This window comes from Leucoraja erinacea, chromosome 17, assembly GCF_028641065.1.
Source record: "Leucoraja erinacea ecotype New England chromosome 17, Leri_hhj_1, whole genome shotgun sequence".
In the NCBI taxonomy this organism is placed as follows: domain Eukaryota; kingdom Metazoa; phylum Chordata; class Chondrichthyes; order Rajiformes; family Rajidae; genus Leucoraja; species Leucoraja erinaceus.
This window is the reverse complement of record NC_073393.1, coordinates 15,802,519-15,820,603: the sequence shown is the minus strand read 5'-3', so window position 1 is coordinate 15,820,603 and position 18,085 is coordinate 15,802,519. Positions and strand designations below refer to the sequence as shown.

The 18,085-nt window shown below is 40.4% G+C and overlaps 1 protein-coding gene across 2 annotated transcripts in view; it reads left to right on the top strand.

Annotated features, from left to right (window-relative positions):
* Nucleotides 1-18,085, top strand: part of bbs2 (Bardet-Biedl syndrome 2) — a 48,176-nt gene that overhangs the window by 20,067 nt on the left and 10,024 nt on the right. For both annotated transcript variants that reach the window (XM_055648659.1, XM_055648660.1), the window contains exons 8-13: nt 2,266-2,352; nt 6,000-6,135; nt 9,761-9,900; nt 12,690-12,834; nt 15,352-15,523; nt 16,957-17,086. In XM_055648659.1, the coding sequence (XP_055504634.1) occupies nt 2,266-2,352; nt 6,000-6,135; nt 9,761-9,900; nt 12,690-12,834; nt 15,352-15,523; nt 16,957-17,086 (810 nt within the window). The remainder of the gene's footprint in view (nt 1-2,265; nt 2,353-5,999; nt 6,136-9,760; nt 9,901-12,689; nt 12,835-15,351; nt 15,524-16,956; nt 17,087-18,085) is intronic.

Genomic DNA, 18,085 nt, shown 5'->3' with positions numbered 1-18,085 from the left:
ATATGCTGCCTGACCCACCATGTTACTCCTGCACTTTGTGTCTTTTTTTCCTTAATAGGCATCTGTGCTAGTTATCTAAATTACTGCATGTGATAACAAGTTCCACATACGGTGGTAACATTGAGTAGGTGAAATGGTAGGAGTAGTAGGAGCATCCAAATCAGGACTGATGCAGGTGAGAGGCTGGAAGTTGGTCTGGAAGGTAATGTAAGAAAGTTCAGTGCACAGGATAGGCAGAACCACGGCAATGACCACACCCATGCAGAACTCATGGACACTCAACTTCACCACCAATTTTCATCCTACACACAAATTTACATGGACCATCTCTGACACCTCCCTCCCCGTTCTTGATCTCACAGTCTCCATCACAGGAAATAGACTATTGACTGACGTCTATTACAAACCCACTGACTCCCGCAACTATCTTGACTACACTTCTTCCCACCCTGCTTCCTGCAAAGACTCTATCCCCTACTTCAAATTCCTCTGTCTACGCCGCATCTGCATCCAAGATGAAGTGGTACATACCAGGACATCTGAGGTCCCCTCATTCCTTAGGGAAAGGGGGGGCTCTGCCCTTGCTCCCCCTCCCTCAAGTCACAAGAGAGACAGAGTCCCCTTAGTCCTTACCTTCCACCCCATCAGTTGTCGCATACATCACATAATCCTCCAAAATGTCCGCCATCTCCAATGGGATCCCACCACTAGCCATATTTTCCCATCTCCACCACTTTCCGTATACCGCAGAGATCGTTCCCTCCGCAACTCCCTGGTTAACTCATCCCTTCCCACCGAAACCACCCCCTCCCAAGGTACCTTCTCCTGCAACCGCAGAAGATGCAACACCTATCCCAATACCTCCTCCCTCGACTCTATCCAGGGACCCGACAGTCGTTTCACGTTAGGCAGAGGTTCACTTGCACCTCCTCCAACCTCATCTACAGTATCCGTTGTTCAAGATGTGGACTCTTACACAAGACCAAACATAGACTGGGCGATCATTTCGCGGAACACCTTCGATCAGCCTGCCTGAACCTACCTGATCTCCCAGTTGCCATACACATTAATTCTCCTTCCCATTCCTGCACAGACCTTTCTGTCCTAGCATTGTCAGAGTGAGGCTAAATGCAAATTGGAGTAACAGCATCTCGTATTTCGCTTGGGCAGCTTACATCCCAGTGGGATGAATATTTATTTCTCTCACTTCAGGTAGTCCTGGCATTTCCTCTCTCTCTATCCCTCCCCCACCCAAGTTGCACTAACTTCTCATTTTCACCCTACAAACAACAGACATGCCTGATTCCTTTATCAAAGTTACTTTTTTGCACATCTTTCATTCATTGTTCTTTATCTCTCCACATTACCATCTCTTGTTTCCCTTATCCCTAACCCGTCTGAAGAAGGGTCTTGACCCGAAACGTCACCCATTCCTTCTCTCCAAAGATGCTGCCTGTCCTGCAGAGTTACTCCAGCTTTTTGTGTCTATCCACGGCAATCCAATCTAATCCCAATTGTCTATGCACAACTGTTGGATTGAATTTAATTTATTTTAATGCAATGGGTAATACAAACACCTGGCTGAGAGGGACAGGACTGGTACCCTAAATGTACAAGGGACCAGGTGCTACAGAAGAGAAAGAGGAGGGGGGGTGTTGTCTTATTGATTAAGGAGAATGTGACAGCAGTAGTCTGAGATGGCATTACTGATGGTTCATACAGTGAGGGTATATGGGTAGATCTGTGAAATACAAATGGGATGATCACTTTGTTGGGAATGTACTATAGGCCCCCAAATAGTCAACAAAATGCCAGGTAGATGTAGAGGATTTTAACTTCCCCAATATAGGTTGGGGCTATTATAGTATCAAGGGCTTAGATGGGGTGAAATTTATCAATTGTGTTAAGGAAGGACAAAGATCGGTTCGCAGATCTGCCTGAGGGAGCGGGGAAAGCCTGATCTACTCCTAGGAAATTGGGAAGGACAAGTGACTGCAGTGGACAAATCTTTTGGGACCAGCGACCAGTGCTCTATTAGCTTTAAAATAGTTATTGACAAAGACGGGGCGGATCAACAAGTTAAAATTCTGAATTAAGGCAAGCCCAACAATGATGGCTTCCAAATAAGCCTGCAGTTCATTGTTTCTACAAGAAGACTGCTTGTTGACCTAGCACAAGAGTAGAGTTCCAGTTCAATGTTTTCAATCAATTATTTTTTTCTGTATTTTAACTTGACTTTTATATGTTTTCCACTTTTTTTTACAGTCTAAAAATCATGCCATGAGTATTCATGCTTTTGACTTGAACTCAGATGGTGTTTGTGAATTGATCACAGGCTGGTCAAATGGGAAGGTGAGTCAGACATGTACTGTCGGAGTTAATAGGAGGAATGTAAAAGGTGAGGATGATTGTCGGGCGGCTATTTTCAGATGGGAAATTAATTTTAGGGTTGGCTTTGTTTTGCATTAGTATCACAAGGGAAAATTTTGAGCAAAAACTTCTGTTTAGTCCATGGTTGGATTCTGTTGATATCTGTGTAATGTTTATTATAAAATAATTTTAGTCTGGTTCTACTCTGGCACACGATGACTACTTTGCACAGAGCAGCGATCCAAGAGTTTTTTGAAATTAAAACACAATGATTTTGATATTAGTGATATAACTGAGGAGCAGCTGTGAACCTTTTAGTAAATCACTGCTGTAATTCAAGGCCGTGTAATAAACTATCGCTGTGAATTGACCAGAAAATCGTGAGCAGATTTAATTTGAATTTGATTCAGGACTTGTTACAACATTGAATTGACATCTAAACTGTATTACAGAACCTCTCACACTCATTGTTGTCATAAGTACAGAAAAGTATCAACATTATCATCAAATGTTAAAAGCCTATTTGGATTTTTTCTAGGTTTCTCAGACAAGCCTATTCCAATATGTCTCCAGCATGGCCATTGGATAAGGATCAGTGGTTGATGTTGCAATCTCAAATTGTTTATTATGAACATTCATGAACATTTAGGGGAACTACATGGATAGACAGCATCAATACAATGTTAGACACAAAATGTTGGAGTAAGTCTGGATGTTGGATATCTGGATAGAATGTTGTTTGGCGATGATATTTGGAAACAAAATACTAGGAAGGTCTGAAGAAGGATCTTTACCTGAAACATCACCCATTCCTTCTCTCCAGAGATGCTGCCTGTCCCGCTAAGGTACTCCAGCATTTTGTGTCTATACGAGGAAGGTATTTGTTGCTTAGATTGTAATTAATGTAGCCCAGGGGTCCGCTCATCTATTCTCCAGTTCCACAATATATTTCTTTCTTTGTTGCCCCTAAAATGTAATATTGAGATGACTGACCAAGCAGTATTATTCCCTCTGTTGCTTGGACAACTGTTTAATCGCTGCTCTTACTTCATATTAAATCATTGACTCGGTGTCATGTTCTTCTGTGGAGCAGTGCTTCACATTGCTCTGTATGGTATATGTATTGATGGTGATAATTAGAGCCAGGATTTTGCCATAAATGCCATGTGCCTTTTCATGCCTTTTTTGATGATTTCCCCAAGATAATGCCTTTTTCACGATCGAGTGCCTAAATCGGACTTTTTTTGCCATTTTGCTGAAAGGTCGTGCTATTTTCTCCAGTTGTACCGTGATTATAATAACGTTTTCTATGATAATGTTATTATTAACGTGTTAACATAGTATAAATTACAAGAAAATCTCCACCACCGGGGAGAAACCGAGGGCGCCACCGATCGGTCATTCATTCGTTCGTGCCGCTGCCCTGCTGGTTCAGTCTTCTCCAAGATCTATTTAAGAATGAACTGCAGATGCTGGAAAAATCGAAGGTAGACAAAACATGCGGGTGAGGCAGCATCTATGAATAGAAGGAATAGGCGACGTTTCAGGTTGAGACCCTTCTTCAGACTGATTGGGGGGGGGGGGGGGGGGGGGGGAATGAAAGGAAGAGCCCGAGAAAGTAGGACTAGAAGGAGAGCTGGAAAGGGAAGGGGGAGGAGGGAGAAGACAAGGGCTATCTAAAATTAGAGAATTAAATGTTGATACCGCTGGGGTGTAGACTACCCAAGCGAAATACCCAAGCTTGTCTCCTCGCTACATTTACTGCTGGCAAGGCATTCACAGATCACTTGAAAATCACAGATCAAGGCTGGAATTCCACTGTGGAAATTGGAAAACAAATCTCTCAGAGGGTTTTTTAGAGAAATACACAGAAGAACATATACCAAGTGAGTCATCATTACGGAAAAATTAACATTGTTGTGCAGAAAATATGAGATGAAGTTGTATGCAACAAAATATGGATCTCAATAAACGAGACAACCGATGCTGTGGGGAGATATGTTGCCAATGTGGTCATCGGTACACTGGAGGCAGGTCAACCATCAAAGGAGTATTTGTTGACATTGGAAGTATTGGAGAAGACAAACTGCTCAACTATTGCTCAGTTGGTTACATCTTCACTTGCTGTACTTTGGCCAGAAGGTATAAAACGCAAGAATGTTCTTCAGTTTGTGACTGATGCAGCTCCTTACATGAAAAAAGCTGCTCGTGCTCTTAAAGTTTTTTCCCCAAAATGTTGCATTTGACATGCTTAGCTCAAGGATATCATAGAATTGCCAAGCACATACGTAGCTTATTTCTAAATGTCGATCGCCTAGTTTCCAATGTCAAGAAAATCTTCCTCAAAGCACCATCACGTGTGTAGTTGTTCAAGGAAATGGCATCCAAGATTCCGCTACCTCCTCAGCCCATTTTGACTAGGTGGGGTACATGGCTCTGCCGTACTCTACTATGCTGCAAACTGTTTTGAAGAAGAAGAATCTGCTGTAGTCAGCATCATCAGTGAAATCATGCAGAAAAGGTCCCTCCACCACGATCTTGTGTTTATTGCTTCTAAATTTGCAAACTTCCCAAAAGCTATCACTTCCCTTGAGAAACGTGGCGAAACATTAGTGAATAACTTGCAGGTTTTCAACAAAGTAACTGACGATATTCGTAAAGTTCCTGGCGATGTAGGTAAAGACATACAAGGAAAATGTGAGAGAACGATTTTAGCCAACAAAGATCTTGAAGAAATGCTAAACATAGCTAAAGTTCTCAAAGGTAGTTGTAATGCACAAGATATCGAAATGAATATAGAGTCTGTAGCTTGTTTCGGGTATGCACCAGTGAATTCAGCTGAGGTAGAAATAAGTTTTTCACATCTGAAGCATATTCTGTCTGACAGATCGCATAGTTTAACACCAGATAATTTGAAAAAAATGCTGCTAGTTATGTGCAACCAGGCAACTTTGGTCATTTAATGTAGAATACCTTTTTATTATCAATTTAACCATATTTTGGTGGAAATACATGCCATGTTATGCCTTTTTTGAGCAATAAATGCCTTTTCGTGCCTTTTTTGAAATTTTATTATGCTTTGCCTGCCTATTTCGGAGTTTTTTAGTGCCTAAATATCCTGGCTCTAATGATAATTTTGGTTGAGTTTAGAGATTCAGCATGGAAAAGGCCCTTCGGTCCACCGAGTCCTCACCGACCATCGGTCACTGATTCACACATTAGTTCTACATACTCACTGGGGAGGATTTACAGAGGCCAATTAACCTACAAACCCGCACGTCTTTGGGATTTGGGAGGAAACCGGGATCACCAGGAGAAACTCATGCGGTCACGGGGAGAATGTGCAAACCCCACACAGTCTGCATCTGTGTTCAGGATTGAACCCGGGGTTCTGGCACTGAGGCAGCGGCTCTACCAGCTGCACTAAATGTTTTTTGATAACTACTTGGTCTTTTTGATAACTACTTATTGCAGTCCTTTACTGTACATTGTTAGTGCTTATTTCAGGGAGGTAGAATTGGAGAAAATACCCTATTGCGCAACTGCAAGAGTAAATGAGTTAAAGAGTTGCCAATTAGTTATTACCATTCAGTGATGTGATAACCATTGACAGAGTGTGTACTTGCTAGATTGACGCACGTAGTGACCGCACTGGTGAGGTCATCTTCAAGGATAACTTCACTTCCTCTGTTGCCGGAATAGTGGAGGAGGATTACAGGATGGATGGACAGACGCAGCTCATTTGCTGTTCAACAGAAGGAGAAGGTAAATATAGCTTTCTTGTTATTCTCTGCTGTGAATTTGGAGCAGCGATTTGCCATTTATCCCCAAAATATGGGGATGTTTTGTATTGGTGGAACAGATTTTTCACCATATTATGGCAATTTGAAAGGTCAAAGTAATTGTATAAACGATTGGATCTCCCTAAAATCACATTAAGATCTACAAATCAGAAGGAATGCGTTTGAATTCTTATCTGTCCTTATTTTCTTCTTCCTAAAGGCCTACTGGGTCTCGGGCATCTGTGAATCAGACAATCTCGAAATGGTACAATACAGAAATGGTTTCTCTTGTTGGTCATGTCGGCCCAAAGAGCTGTTTGGAATAAACCCATATTACAGCTCTCGGTGCAAAGCTTTTAATTTTAAAACAAACCAATTAGTTAATTCGAAAGTCTGCCATCCTTTCATACAGTGACTTTTAGATTTTTGCCGTTACTTGGGTGAATTAGATTACATTTGCTTCAATTTCTGTCTAGTCATTCTGTCAATCCTTCTGCTTCAAACTGATTATCTTTAGTTTTTTACCTCTTCTGAGGGGAAGGAGCCTTGCCATATTGCACAAATCTAGTTTGTCATGTGGTGACCAAATCTGTATGCATTATACTAACTGTTGTTTCACTTATGTATATACAGTTCAAATAGGAAGCCTTGCTCTAAGGTAATGGAATATACAGTACCCTCCATAATGTTTGGGACAAAGACCCATCATTTATTTATTTGCCTCTGTACTTCACAATTTGAGATTTGTAATAGAAAATCTCACATGTGGTTAAAGGCACATTGTCAGATTTTATTAAAGGCCATTTTTGTACATTTTGGTTTCATCATGTAGAAATTACAACTGTGTTTATAGATAGTCCCCCCATTTCAGGACACCATAATGTTTGGCACACATGGCTTTACAGGCATTTGTAATTGCTCAGGTGTGTTTAAATGCCTCCTTAATGTAGGTATAAGAGAGCTCTCAGCACCTACTCTTTCCTCCAGTCTTTCCATCACCCGTGGAAACTTTTATGGCTGTTTAACAACGAGCATTAAAGTTGTGCCAATGAAAGTCATATAAGCCATTATGAGACTGAGAAACAATAATAAAACTGTTAGAGACATAAACCAAACCTTAGGCTTACCAAAATCAACTGTTTGGAACATCATTAAGAAGAAAGAGATCACTGGTGAGCTTACTAATCGCAAAGGAACTGGCAGGCCAAGGAAGACCTCCACAGCTGATGACAGAAGAATTCTCGCTATATTAAAGAAAAATCCCCAAACACCTGTCCGACAGATCAGAAACATTGTTCAGGAGACAGGTGTGGATTTGTCAATGACTACTGGCTGCAGAAGACTTCATGAACGGAAATATAGAGGCTACACTGCAAGATGCAAACCACTGGTTAGCTGCAAAAATAGGATGGCCAGGTTACAATTTGCCAAGAAGTACTTAAAAGAGCAACCACAGTTCTGGAAAAAGGTCTTGTGGACAGATGAGACGAAGATTAACTTATATCAGAGTGTTGGCAAGAGCAAAGTATGGAGAAGAGACATAACTGTCTCATCTGTGAAACACGGTGGTTGGAATGTTATGGCCTGGGCATGTATGGCTGTTGAAGATACTGGCTCACTTATCTTCATTGATGATACAACTGCTGATGATAGTAGCATAATGAATTCTGAAGTGATTAGATCCTATCTGCTCAGGTTCAAACAAATACCTCTATACTCATTGGCTGGCGGTTCATTCTACAGCAAGACAATGATCCCAAACATACTGCTAAAGTAACAAAGGAGTTTTTCAAAATTAAAAAATTGTCAATTCTTGAGTGGCCAAGTCAATCACCCGATCTGAAACCAGTTGAACATGCCTTTTATATGCTGAAGAGAAAACTGAAGGGGACTAGCCCCCAAAACAAACATAAGCTAAAGATGATTATAATACAGGCCTGGCAGAGCATCCTCCGAGAATACACCCAGCAACTGGTGATGCCCATGAATCGCAGACTTCAAGAAGTCATTGCATGCAAAGGATATGCAACAAAATACTAAACATGATTACTTTCATTTACATGACATTGCTGCGTCACAAACATTATGGTGCCCTGAAATGCAGGGACTACGTATAAACACTGCTGTAATTTCTATATTGTGAAACCAAATTGTATAAAAATGGCCTTTATTAAAATCTGACAATGTGCACTTTAACCACATGAGATTTTTTTTCTATTACAAATCTCAAATTGTGGAGTACAGAGGCAAATAAATAAATGTTGGTCTTTGTCCCAAACATTATGGAGGGCACTGTATCGTGTGTATCTTCTTACTTATTTCCACAAATAAGTGGCCATGCATTCCAAACATTGGATCTATCTTCTACAGTTTACATTTCAGTGTACCATTTATATGTATATTTTCGAGGTGCCTTCCTGTTATGCATTACCTTGCACCGCTTCCGAATGAATTTTGTTTGCCACATTTATGCTTACAATATAAAATCGTAAAAAAAAAGAAATTTGTCTGACTTGATGTTCCCTTAAATCTATACTTTTGATTAATCTGTACTTATTTATTATGTTATTACATCCTCGGATTTTTTCTACTAAATTTCCCAATTCCAATGTTCGACACGTAAGGCTGGGATTATCCATTTTTTCTCGTTCACACCTCTAATCATCATAATCACGTTTGTAGCCTTTTTGTCCACTGGCATGATTGGATTGAACATGTTGGTCTGAGCCTCTGTTGTGCCTCCTTTGCTTCTCCTAAGCACATTTTAACCAGGTCTGCTGATTTATATACTTTTAAAGATGAGCTCTCTATAATCCAGTGGCAATCAATGCTAAGGGAAGATAGACTGCTCCCAGGCAACTGTACAGAGGAATCAACCAATGACCTAAAGGTTGTTGCAACCTTAATGGTTACGGATGCTCTCGACTAACTTGATTTGAAAGATCCCTTAACATTTCCTCCCACTGTGTTTATCAAATCCAATGGTTCACTCTCGTCCTCTGTAGCTGCATTGTCACTGCTTTATGAAATGCTAAATGCATTTTGTTGTCTCTGTACTGTACACTGACAATTTAAAATTGAATCTGAATCTTGAATCTGAATCTGAATCTGAAAGTAGTCATTTAAAACCACGTTCGTGCTTTCCAGTTCCATCACAAGGTTATGTTATTGGGATCTAATAAATCTTTTAACATCCTTTTGTTATCCTCTTGCTTATTTTGCATGTCTAATGTCATTTTGGATTTTCCTTGAATTTACCTCCAGTGGTGTTCTCACCCATGCTCTTTACCTTTTTCACATTCAATTAATTCCTGCACTTTCTATAGCAGTTATGAATACTTTTTTGGGTGTAAGTTTTCTTGTATTATCTTCTGTGAATCTCCCTGTAACTGTCCACCGGTCATTGATGCTTATGGTATGTATATTAGGTGATATTGAAAAAAAATCCATCTCCAAGTCCAAAATCAATTATCTGTTGGCAAACGTTGCCCACAGTTGCACGTGGAGAATATCCATGGGGGAGATTTGTATTTCTTTCTTCGGTGTCTTCAGCAGAAATAGAATACCCTGGGATCACTGGTGTAAATTAGTTGTCTCATGTTCTATAGTTCGAGGCTATCTGCCTGCCAGTTGGGAGATGAAAGGAAACTTGATGGACACTAATGCTGAACAAGACTTAATCCGTGAACTGAGTCAACGGAAACAGAACCTATTGCTTGAACTGCGTAACTATGAGGAAAATTCAAAGGTTGGTTCTTCTGAGAATGTGGTTCTGTCTAGATACATTAATTGTAAATTTCTTTGAACTCTATTAACTGTGATACGTTGCGAGAATGAGTGGACTAATTATATTTCAGATTTTCTCACAGCATAGATGAAGGGCAGTCAGCTTATTGATGCAAGGTTGGCTGTTATTGCATTCTCATCAGTCCCACGTAATTCCCTGTAACTTGCTCTTTCTCACATGCCCATGAACTCTTTCCACCCTCCTACCCTCCTCACTCTCCCCCCACCATTCCTAGATTTACTTGCCATCCTGTACACCAGGGATGATGTGCAGGAACAAATTAACTCATCAACCTACATGTATTTGGATGTGGGAGAAAATGGCACCCAGGGCAAATCTATATGGTCACAGGAAGAGCATACAAAGCTTGTGAGGTCAGGATTGAGCCAGGGTCACTCGAAGTAGAAAGACAGCAGATATAACTACTACATCACCGTGCTGCCAACTTCAGTGCTACCTTTTCTACTATTTTCACTCAAGTTAGAATAATAGTCTTACCACACAGAAACAAATCCTTCAGCCCAACACATCCATGCCATTCAATTTGTTCCCTCTAAACCTTTCCTATCTGTGTACCTATTCAAATGTAATTTAAATGTTGTTTTGTTCCATATACATATACCCTTTGTGAAAAAGTTTCAACTCGGGTTCCGATTAAATCTTTTCCCTCTCCTAAAATTCCCTACTGTTTCAATCCTAATAGTTTTGGAGCTGTCTGCAATCTCCTGGCATATTTGTTCATCTAATGTTTTGGGGGCCTATAGCCAATTCCGACAAGGTGATCATCCCTTGTTTATTTGGACTCCTGCTGCAACGTTATCCTTAATTAATAAAGTCATTTCCCCAATTATTTTACCCCCAACTCTGTCTCGCTTGTAGAATGTGTACCTCGGAACAAGAGGCTGCCAGTGCTGTCCATTGCTTAGCCAGGTTTCTGTATTGGATATAACATCCCAGTCGCAAGAACCTATCCACGCCCTGAGTGCATCTACCTTACCTTGCATGTTACGTATTGAATTAACTGCAATTTAATCCAACTGTTTTTCCTCACTCCCTGCCAGTTCTGTCCTCTAAACTTGCTGTCATTGACTTCTACAGTGACCTCCAACCTCTCACCTGCCTCAGTACCGCATGAAATCCCATTTCTCAGCCGGTCTAGTTTAACCTCTTACGAGTAGCACTTGTAAGACTGCCCGCCAGTATATTGGACCTTTCCAATTCAGGTGCAACCAGTCCCACTTGTACAGGTTACTTCACTGAATAGCCAAAATCTGAATCCCTGCCCCTACACCAACTCCTCAATCATACATGCACCTGTCCTACCTTCTTAATCGTATCCTTACTAGTATGTAGCACTGGGAATAACCCGGTAAATTGAAAGGCACTGGGAATAACTCCTCGCTGTTGGTCACTTGCTGCCGAAACAAACTTTAGTTGTGAACATGGTAGTTGAATAAGTTTATCTCTAATTTTCAATCTGCCTTTTTCTGAATTGCAATATATAAAGCAAATATCCCATATTGCTGGTGCAGTGTAAAATAATATTGAAGTCCTGTTGTAGCTGGTGTAGGCATGCTCAATACAGATTCAGTATTCAATACAGAGCTTTCCTGTATGAAATCAGTGTTTTTGCTTGACCGGGGTTTTCAAAATACAATACTGTAAACCCTCTTTACAACAGACCATTGGTGGGATGGGGGGGGGATGGTGTCCGTTATTACTGATTATCAGCTACAACCGAGTAAGGTGTTATCATTGTATGTGGTTGAAACAAACAATTGCAGATGATGGTTAATACACAAAAGGGCACAAAGTTCTGGAGTAACTCAGCGGGTCAGGTAGTATCTCTGGAGAACATGGATAAATGACGTTGGGACCATTCTTCAGACTAATTAAATCTGCTGAGTTACTCCAGCACTATGTGTCATTTCAATTTAAAACTAGACACTGATGCCGCTGGTCTGCACCAACGAGCCCTTCTTCACAAGCTACTGCATGGTCCGGTTGCTGTTGCGGCCGACGTTGTAGCCTCTAGCTGTCAGCCCTTTCTTCAGGCCACTGCCAATGACAAGACACACTGTGGGGCTCCCTCCCCTCTCACCTGCTGCTGGTTCTTCCTGCTGGCTGTCGCTTTGTCCACTCCCCACTCCACAGGCACCACCTCCTCCTCCTTCCCTGCGACTGCCAAAATCTTCCAAGGTGGAGTATGTCAGCAACTCCGGGGAGAAGGAGGAGGCAGTGGTGGATGTGGGGGGTGGAGAAGCTGCCGAGTGGACAGCGACAGGGGGAGGAGGCGGTGGTGAAGCAAGGTGCGGACAAAACGACGGCCAGCAGGAAGAAACGGCAAATGGTGAGAGGGGAGGGAGCCCCACTGTGATCAAGTATGTCCTGTCTATGGTGGCGTCCTGAGGAAAGCGTTATTCCCACGGGCTACAACGTGAGCTGCAAACAACAGCTGCGTCACCCGGACTGTGCAGTGGGTGAGGAAGGGCTAGCAGGTGCAACTTGCGAGCCGAGGGTGGCGTTGGAAGCCAGGGTTGTAAGCGGCTGGAGAGGCGGTGCAAGCCAGAGGCTTCAGCAGGTCTATCGACTATAACCAAAATCCGTTATAATGGGGTCTGTTAAAATAACTGTTTACTGTATACATCAAAAATGCACGTTGCTGCCAGGAAGAGAGAATTACATATGGATGACTGATGATCAAGAAATGTGGCTGCACTACTAATTCTGGATATGCTGCATTTTGTTAGGTTGCATTAAATGCCCTTGGAGGAGACGGGGATGGGCAAATGGGCATTATTCCAGCTAACACACAACTGCAGACAGGCTTGTCTGTTAACATGGGCACTGCTAACCAAAGCCCTCATGTGGAGTTGAACATTTCTACATTCAATGGTAAGTTTACCTTGAGATATGTCGTTAACAATAAAAATATCAAGTAATTTATTGCTTTTTAGTCAGAGCTGCAATTGTCATTATTAATACTGAAAATAATTCTAGACTTTTCAAAAAATATTTCTACAGATTATTATTACATTTATGCTTTTAATGTATTTGTGGTTTAGTTTAGTTTAGAGATACAGCTCAGAAACAGGCCCTTCGGCCCACCGCATCCATGCCGACCAGAGACCCCAGCATATTAACACTATCGTACGCCCACAAGGGACAATTTTTACATTTACCAACCCAATTAACCTACAAACCTGTACGTCTTTGGAGTGCGGGAGGAAACTAAAGATCTCTGAGAAAACCCACGCAGGTCACGGGGAGAACGTACAAACTCCGTACAGACAGCAACCGCAGTCGGGATCGAACCAGGATCTCCGGCGCTGCATTCGCTGTAAGGCAGCAACACTAACCCTGTGCCACTGTGACCACCCTTTTTCTTCGCTGTTTAGTTATTTTTGAATATTTCATTCGTTCCGATTTTTTATCAATGCCCTAATGTTGGGAACAAAAGCTATATTATGAATGGGACAATTTACTGCAGGACCATTTTGGACAAAGAGCATGAGAGCTCTTTCTGGCCAATATGCACCCTAGAACAAACTCTGCTAAAATCAGAATATTTGGTTATTATCGCATCACTTTCATGATTGAAAGACTTTGTTGTGTGCAATTTGGCTGCCAGTTTCCTTGCATTTCATGAGTACTACTTTCCCTGTGCAGCACAATGGGACATGCTGAGAAAATGTATCAAATAGCACTATTTTTCCCTTTGTCCATGAACTCCTTGTGATTGCCACAAACTCACAAATATGTTTTTGGTAACATATTTACCTGGATACTTACCAACCATTTTTTATACTTAATTGGAAGTCATCACTGATCTTTAATATTTTCTCAATGGACAATTTGTATGCTGCAAAGAGCTTTTTTGAGATAAGCTGACAACTTTTACAGTTATTGAGCCTAACAATCTCAACAGCATTTGTTAAGTAGTACATCAATCTTACCTGAGGTTGACACATCCGCAAGCTCAATGTACAACTGGTGGACTGATCAATACAAATGGTTTCCAGATCCACTTTTTTGGGGAGGACAGAAATTGAAGAATATAGAAATAGAATTGGTTGTAGTTTTATCTGCTGTGTCTATGTGCTATTGAGAATTGGGGTTTTTGCTATGTTTTAGTGTTACAACTGCAATATTCATTGACCAGATTTATTGAATGAGACAAACAGAGGTCTTTAGCCGAGCGAGTTTCGATCAGTAATAAATCAGCTGACCATATATTAGAGTATTGCACCCCTCTGCCATTTTTTAACCAAACATTGTTTAATATTGAGAATATAAATAAAAGTAGGATTTTTAAAATATGTATTTGCCAGGGTCTTTTGAAAGATTATAACGCATTTTAAAAAAAAATACTAGATTTGAGCACAATATTTTACACATTTATTGACATTTATGTTTTTACCAATCCCTATGTTAAAGGAATAATTTTATTAGATAACCATATTTTAATGCTTTAAAGATGTTTTACATTATTGCTAACTGTAGTTAACACGAATGCTTAAAGGAAGGAACCTTTTGTACCTCCTGAAGAAAGGTTGCAATCCGAAACACCACCTATCCAGGGATGACATCTGACCCGCTGGGTCACCCCAGCATATTGTGCTTTTCCTTAGTAAAACAGCATCTGCAGTTCCTTATTTCTTCAACCTTATGTATCTTTGGATGAGCTGGTTATGGAAAAAGTAATTGAAGCACTGTGGCTCAAAGGATGAACGTGAACACAGTGTTCTGAAAACAGTTAATGAAGATTTAAAAGGATTTCAAATGTACCCATTGAGACTCCAGTTTGCCATTGATTGGGGGAGATTGAACATCATGAATATAAACGCATCTTAATGGAATTCTAGGTTATTATTCCATGATTGTATAATTAGGATTAGTTCCCTCACTTGAAGCTCTACAATTGATGCTTTTAAATTAGATCGGTTGAGTTGTATTTCAGTATCTATGTACCAAAAGGATGCACCTATAAAGCTGTGCCTCGTGCCCATGTTCACCAAGGCATTGGGTTGTAATTGGACCTTCATCCCATCATAATAGGGCAGGGCAAAGAAACTTGGCACATTTTGATGGAGGTAACCAATCATTAATGTGAGCAGCAGACACAAGGAACTGCAGATGCTAGATTACAAAATAAGCACAAAGTGCTGAAGTAAATCAGCAAGTCAGGCAGCATCCTTGGAGGACATGGATAGGTGGCATTTCGGGTCGAAGTGTCACCTATCCATATCCTCCAGAGATGCTGCCTGATCTGCTGAGTTATTCCAGCACATTGTGTTTATTAATGTGAACTATCTTGTATACTTAGTAAACTTTGTCTGGTTAAGTATAGGTCATTTGTTTAAATTTATTTGCAATTCCCTTATATTACAGTAACTCTGTATTTTTATATAGACACCATCATTCGGGCTGTACTTATCTTCGCTGAGGGTATATTTAATGGAGAGTCTCATGTGGTTCATCCCAGTGCACACAATCTCTCTGGACAAATCCAAGTTCCCATCATTCCACCCAAAGATGTACCAGTGGACCTGCACATTAAGGCTTTTGTTGGCTATAGAAACAGGTAAGCTATGAGAAAAAACTGGATGAGTACTGTGTAGATTGAATGAGATATAACTTGCAGATATCCTCTTTTTATGACTACTGACAAATGTACCATATTTCAGTCACATCATGATGTAATACATCAACTTGAAATGTAAACTGTTAATTTCTCCACAGGTGCTGCCTAGCACACAAACACAGCTTTAATTCTAGAGTGGTCTAAGCATTTGTCTTTGTACAACATCTCTGTATTTTACAGTTATGCGCCAGATGTGAAATACATCCTTTCGCAGGGTGGTACAGCAAGTCAACGCTGTGCATTGAGCATATAGCCTTGTACTTGTGTACTCAGTTTTTGGTAAAAAAAAGTTTTGTATTTAGTCTGTACGGTCACAATTTGGTGGTCTCCAGTCAACTAACAAGCATGAAGCATGACCAGCCATGTTTGAGCGCTCCAGTACTTGGTCCATATTCAATTGAGGCTGGCCTTCACCTTGATGTCATAAATAACTTTCTTGTAAATTAAGAGCAAAAGTAAGCAGATGCTCACTGAGGATGGTTGGATGCCTCTCTTGCTCCGAGCTAGACGTTTGAAGCTCTGCTTGAGGATTTGAGCATATATTTCACAATTATGTTGTAGTGCGCAATCAGAAATTTCTGCTTTGAAGAAGGTTCCACCTGTTCAATAAAACATTAAACTGCCCTTATGTGCTGATGCATGTTCAGGAATGCATGGTGTGTTTGAAGATGAGACTGGAGATGTCCTTATCAACATTTCTTAATTTACTAACTATATCTGAAATAATTTCCCATTAAAAGAAGATTGACATTTGACTGTTAATTTATTAGATAACACATAGGGTAATGATTTGTGATTAAAAAATGGCAATGCTGTAATTAACAAAATGGTAAGCTTAAGAGGTTGAATAGCATTTTGAGTTCCTATATTCATATTAACCTTGTGTCTTTTATACAATCGAGTGTGCAATATTGGCTGCAGTGCTTGTTTATATAATGATCAGGGTCTTTCACTGTGTCTTTGCACATAAACAGTGTAGGTTACAGATAAATGTTTGCATTTTCTGATTAAAACTGACATGTATCTAATGCCGCTGCTTGTTATTAAGCGAGTCATTATCAGATCTAATATGTGACAATGTTCAAATGGCAAACTGCCAAATTGTTCCATCCCTGTGCAAACGTACATAAGACACATAATGTGCTGAAAAAGCCCTACCAGTGTATTGTGAGGAATCGATTAAAAGACCACAGTGAATTGTAAAAAGGCAATCGTGAAAGACCCCAGGCCAATAATCTGAAAACAAGTGTTGAGTAACCAGGGATTAGTATCTCCACAATGTCTTGAATTATAGAAATAATTAAAGTGTTAACTTTGATGCAGATATTTAGGTTATTGAAAGTGGAGAATGATGTTGTAATAATTTTGCTCAGCATACAGTTCCACGTGTTTGAACTGACAAGACAGCTGCCACGATTCTCAATGTATGCACTACGTACTCCAGGAACTGTTCCCGAAACTCAGAGCTATGTCACCTTCACAATCAGTGATCGTATGCAAAGGGTAAGTTGGCTGCTGGGTCACGAATTAAAGAAAGGGTACGTTGGAGCACTACATGGTGATACTATTGAAAGAATTAGTTACGAATCGGTTGTTGTCATATTTAAGCTTTCCTGGTGTAAAAAGCCAATTGCTATTGCATGATGGGATACTTGGCCAAAAAAATCATGGCAACGGTTTTTTAAGATAAGTTTAATAGTTCACGGATCCATTACAGGTTTTTGAAAGTAGGTTGAATAGTTAATCAGATAAGAAGGGGCCAGGGAAGGATTACTGGTGCCATTGGAGTGCCTGGATTTTGGCAAAGAGTGAAAAACAACTCCATATTTGGAGGTGGCTGATGTTTCCTGTGACATTACCTCATGCAATTGATATTAAGTCTGGGGGGTATATTAACCCCGGTTTTCTGGTATTTCTGTGTGTGTTGCTGGAGAACTCAGACGTAATACTGTTGCCTCTGGGTCTCTAGAACCACACCCGTCGGACGTTAAAATTAAAGCTTTGAATGGGCTTAACTGTTGTCTTTGTCTGTTTCTAAGTGAACTTTTTCACTTTAGTGCGCATCAGTAAAGTTGAAATCACGTTCAAGTAAGTCAGGGTATTGATTAAGTGTCATCAAAATAGGTTGGCACAGTGGCACAGCTGGTAGAGCTGCTGCCTCAAAAAGTGCCTGAGACAGGATTAGGAAATTAAACATTCACTGCATTTCACACAGCTCTGACTATATTTATGTGGTTAGTTCAATGAAATTTCTGATCTAATGACATGGCATTGAATTTCAAGGAGAAGTGGTTAGACTCTCTTGTTGAAGTTGTCACCTCCTATCATTTTTGGACAGTAAATTTTACACAAATTCCATCCCATCAAGGCATTTATCACTGCAGTACCGTTTATAACATTGCTATTAGTGACATTTGCTCTGTAACATATGACTTTCTATAATATTTTCTCTATAACTCATTGGACTCTGAATTAATATGATTAACACAGCAGTACTCGCCT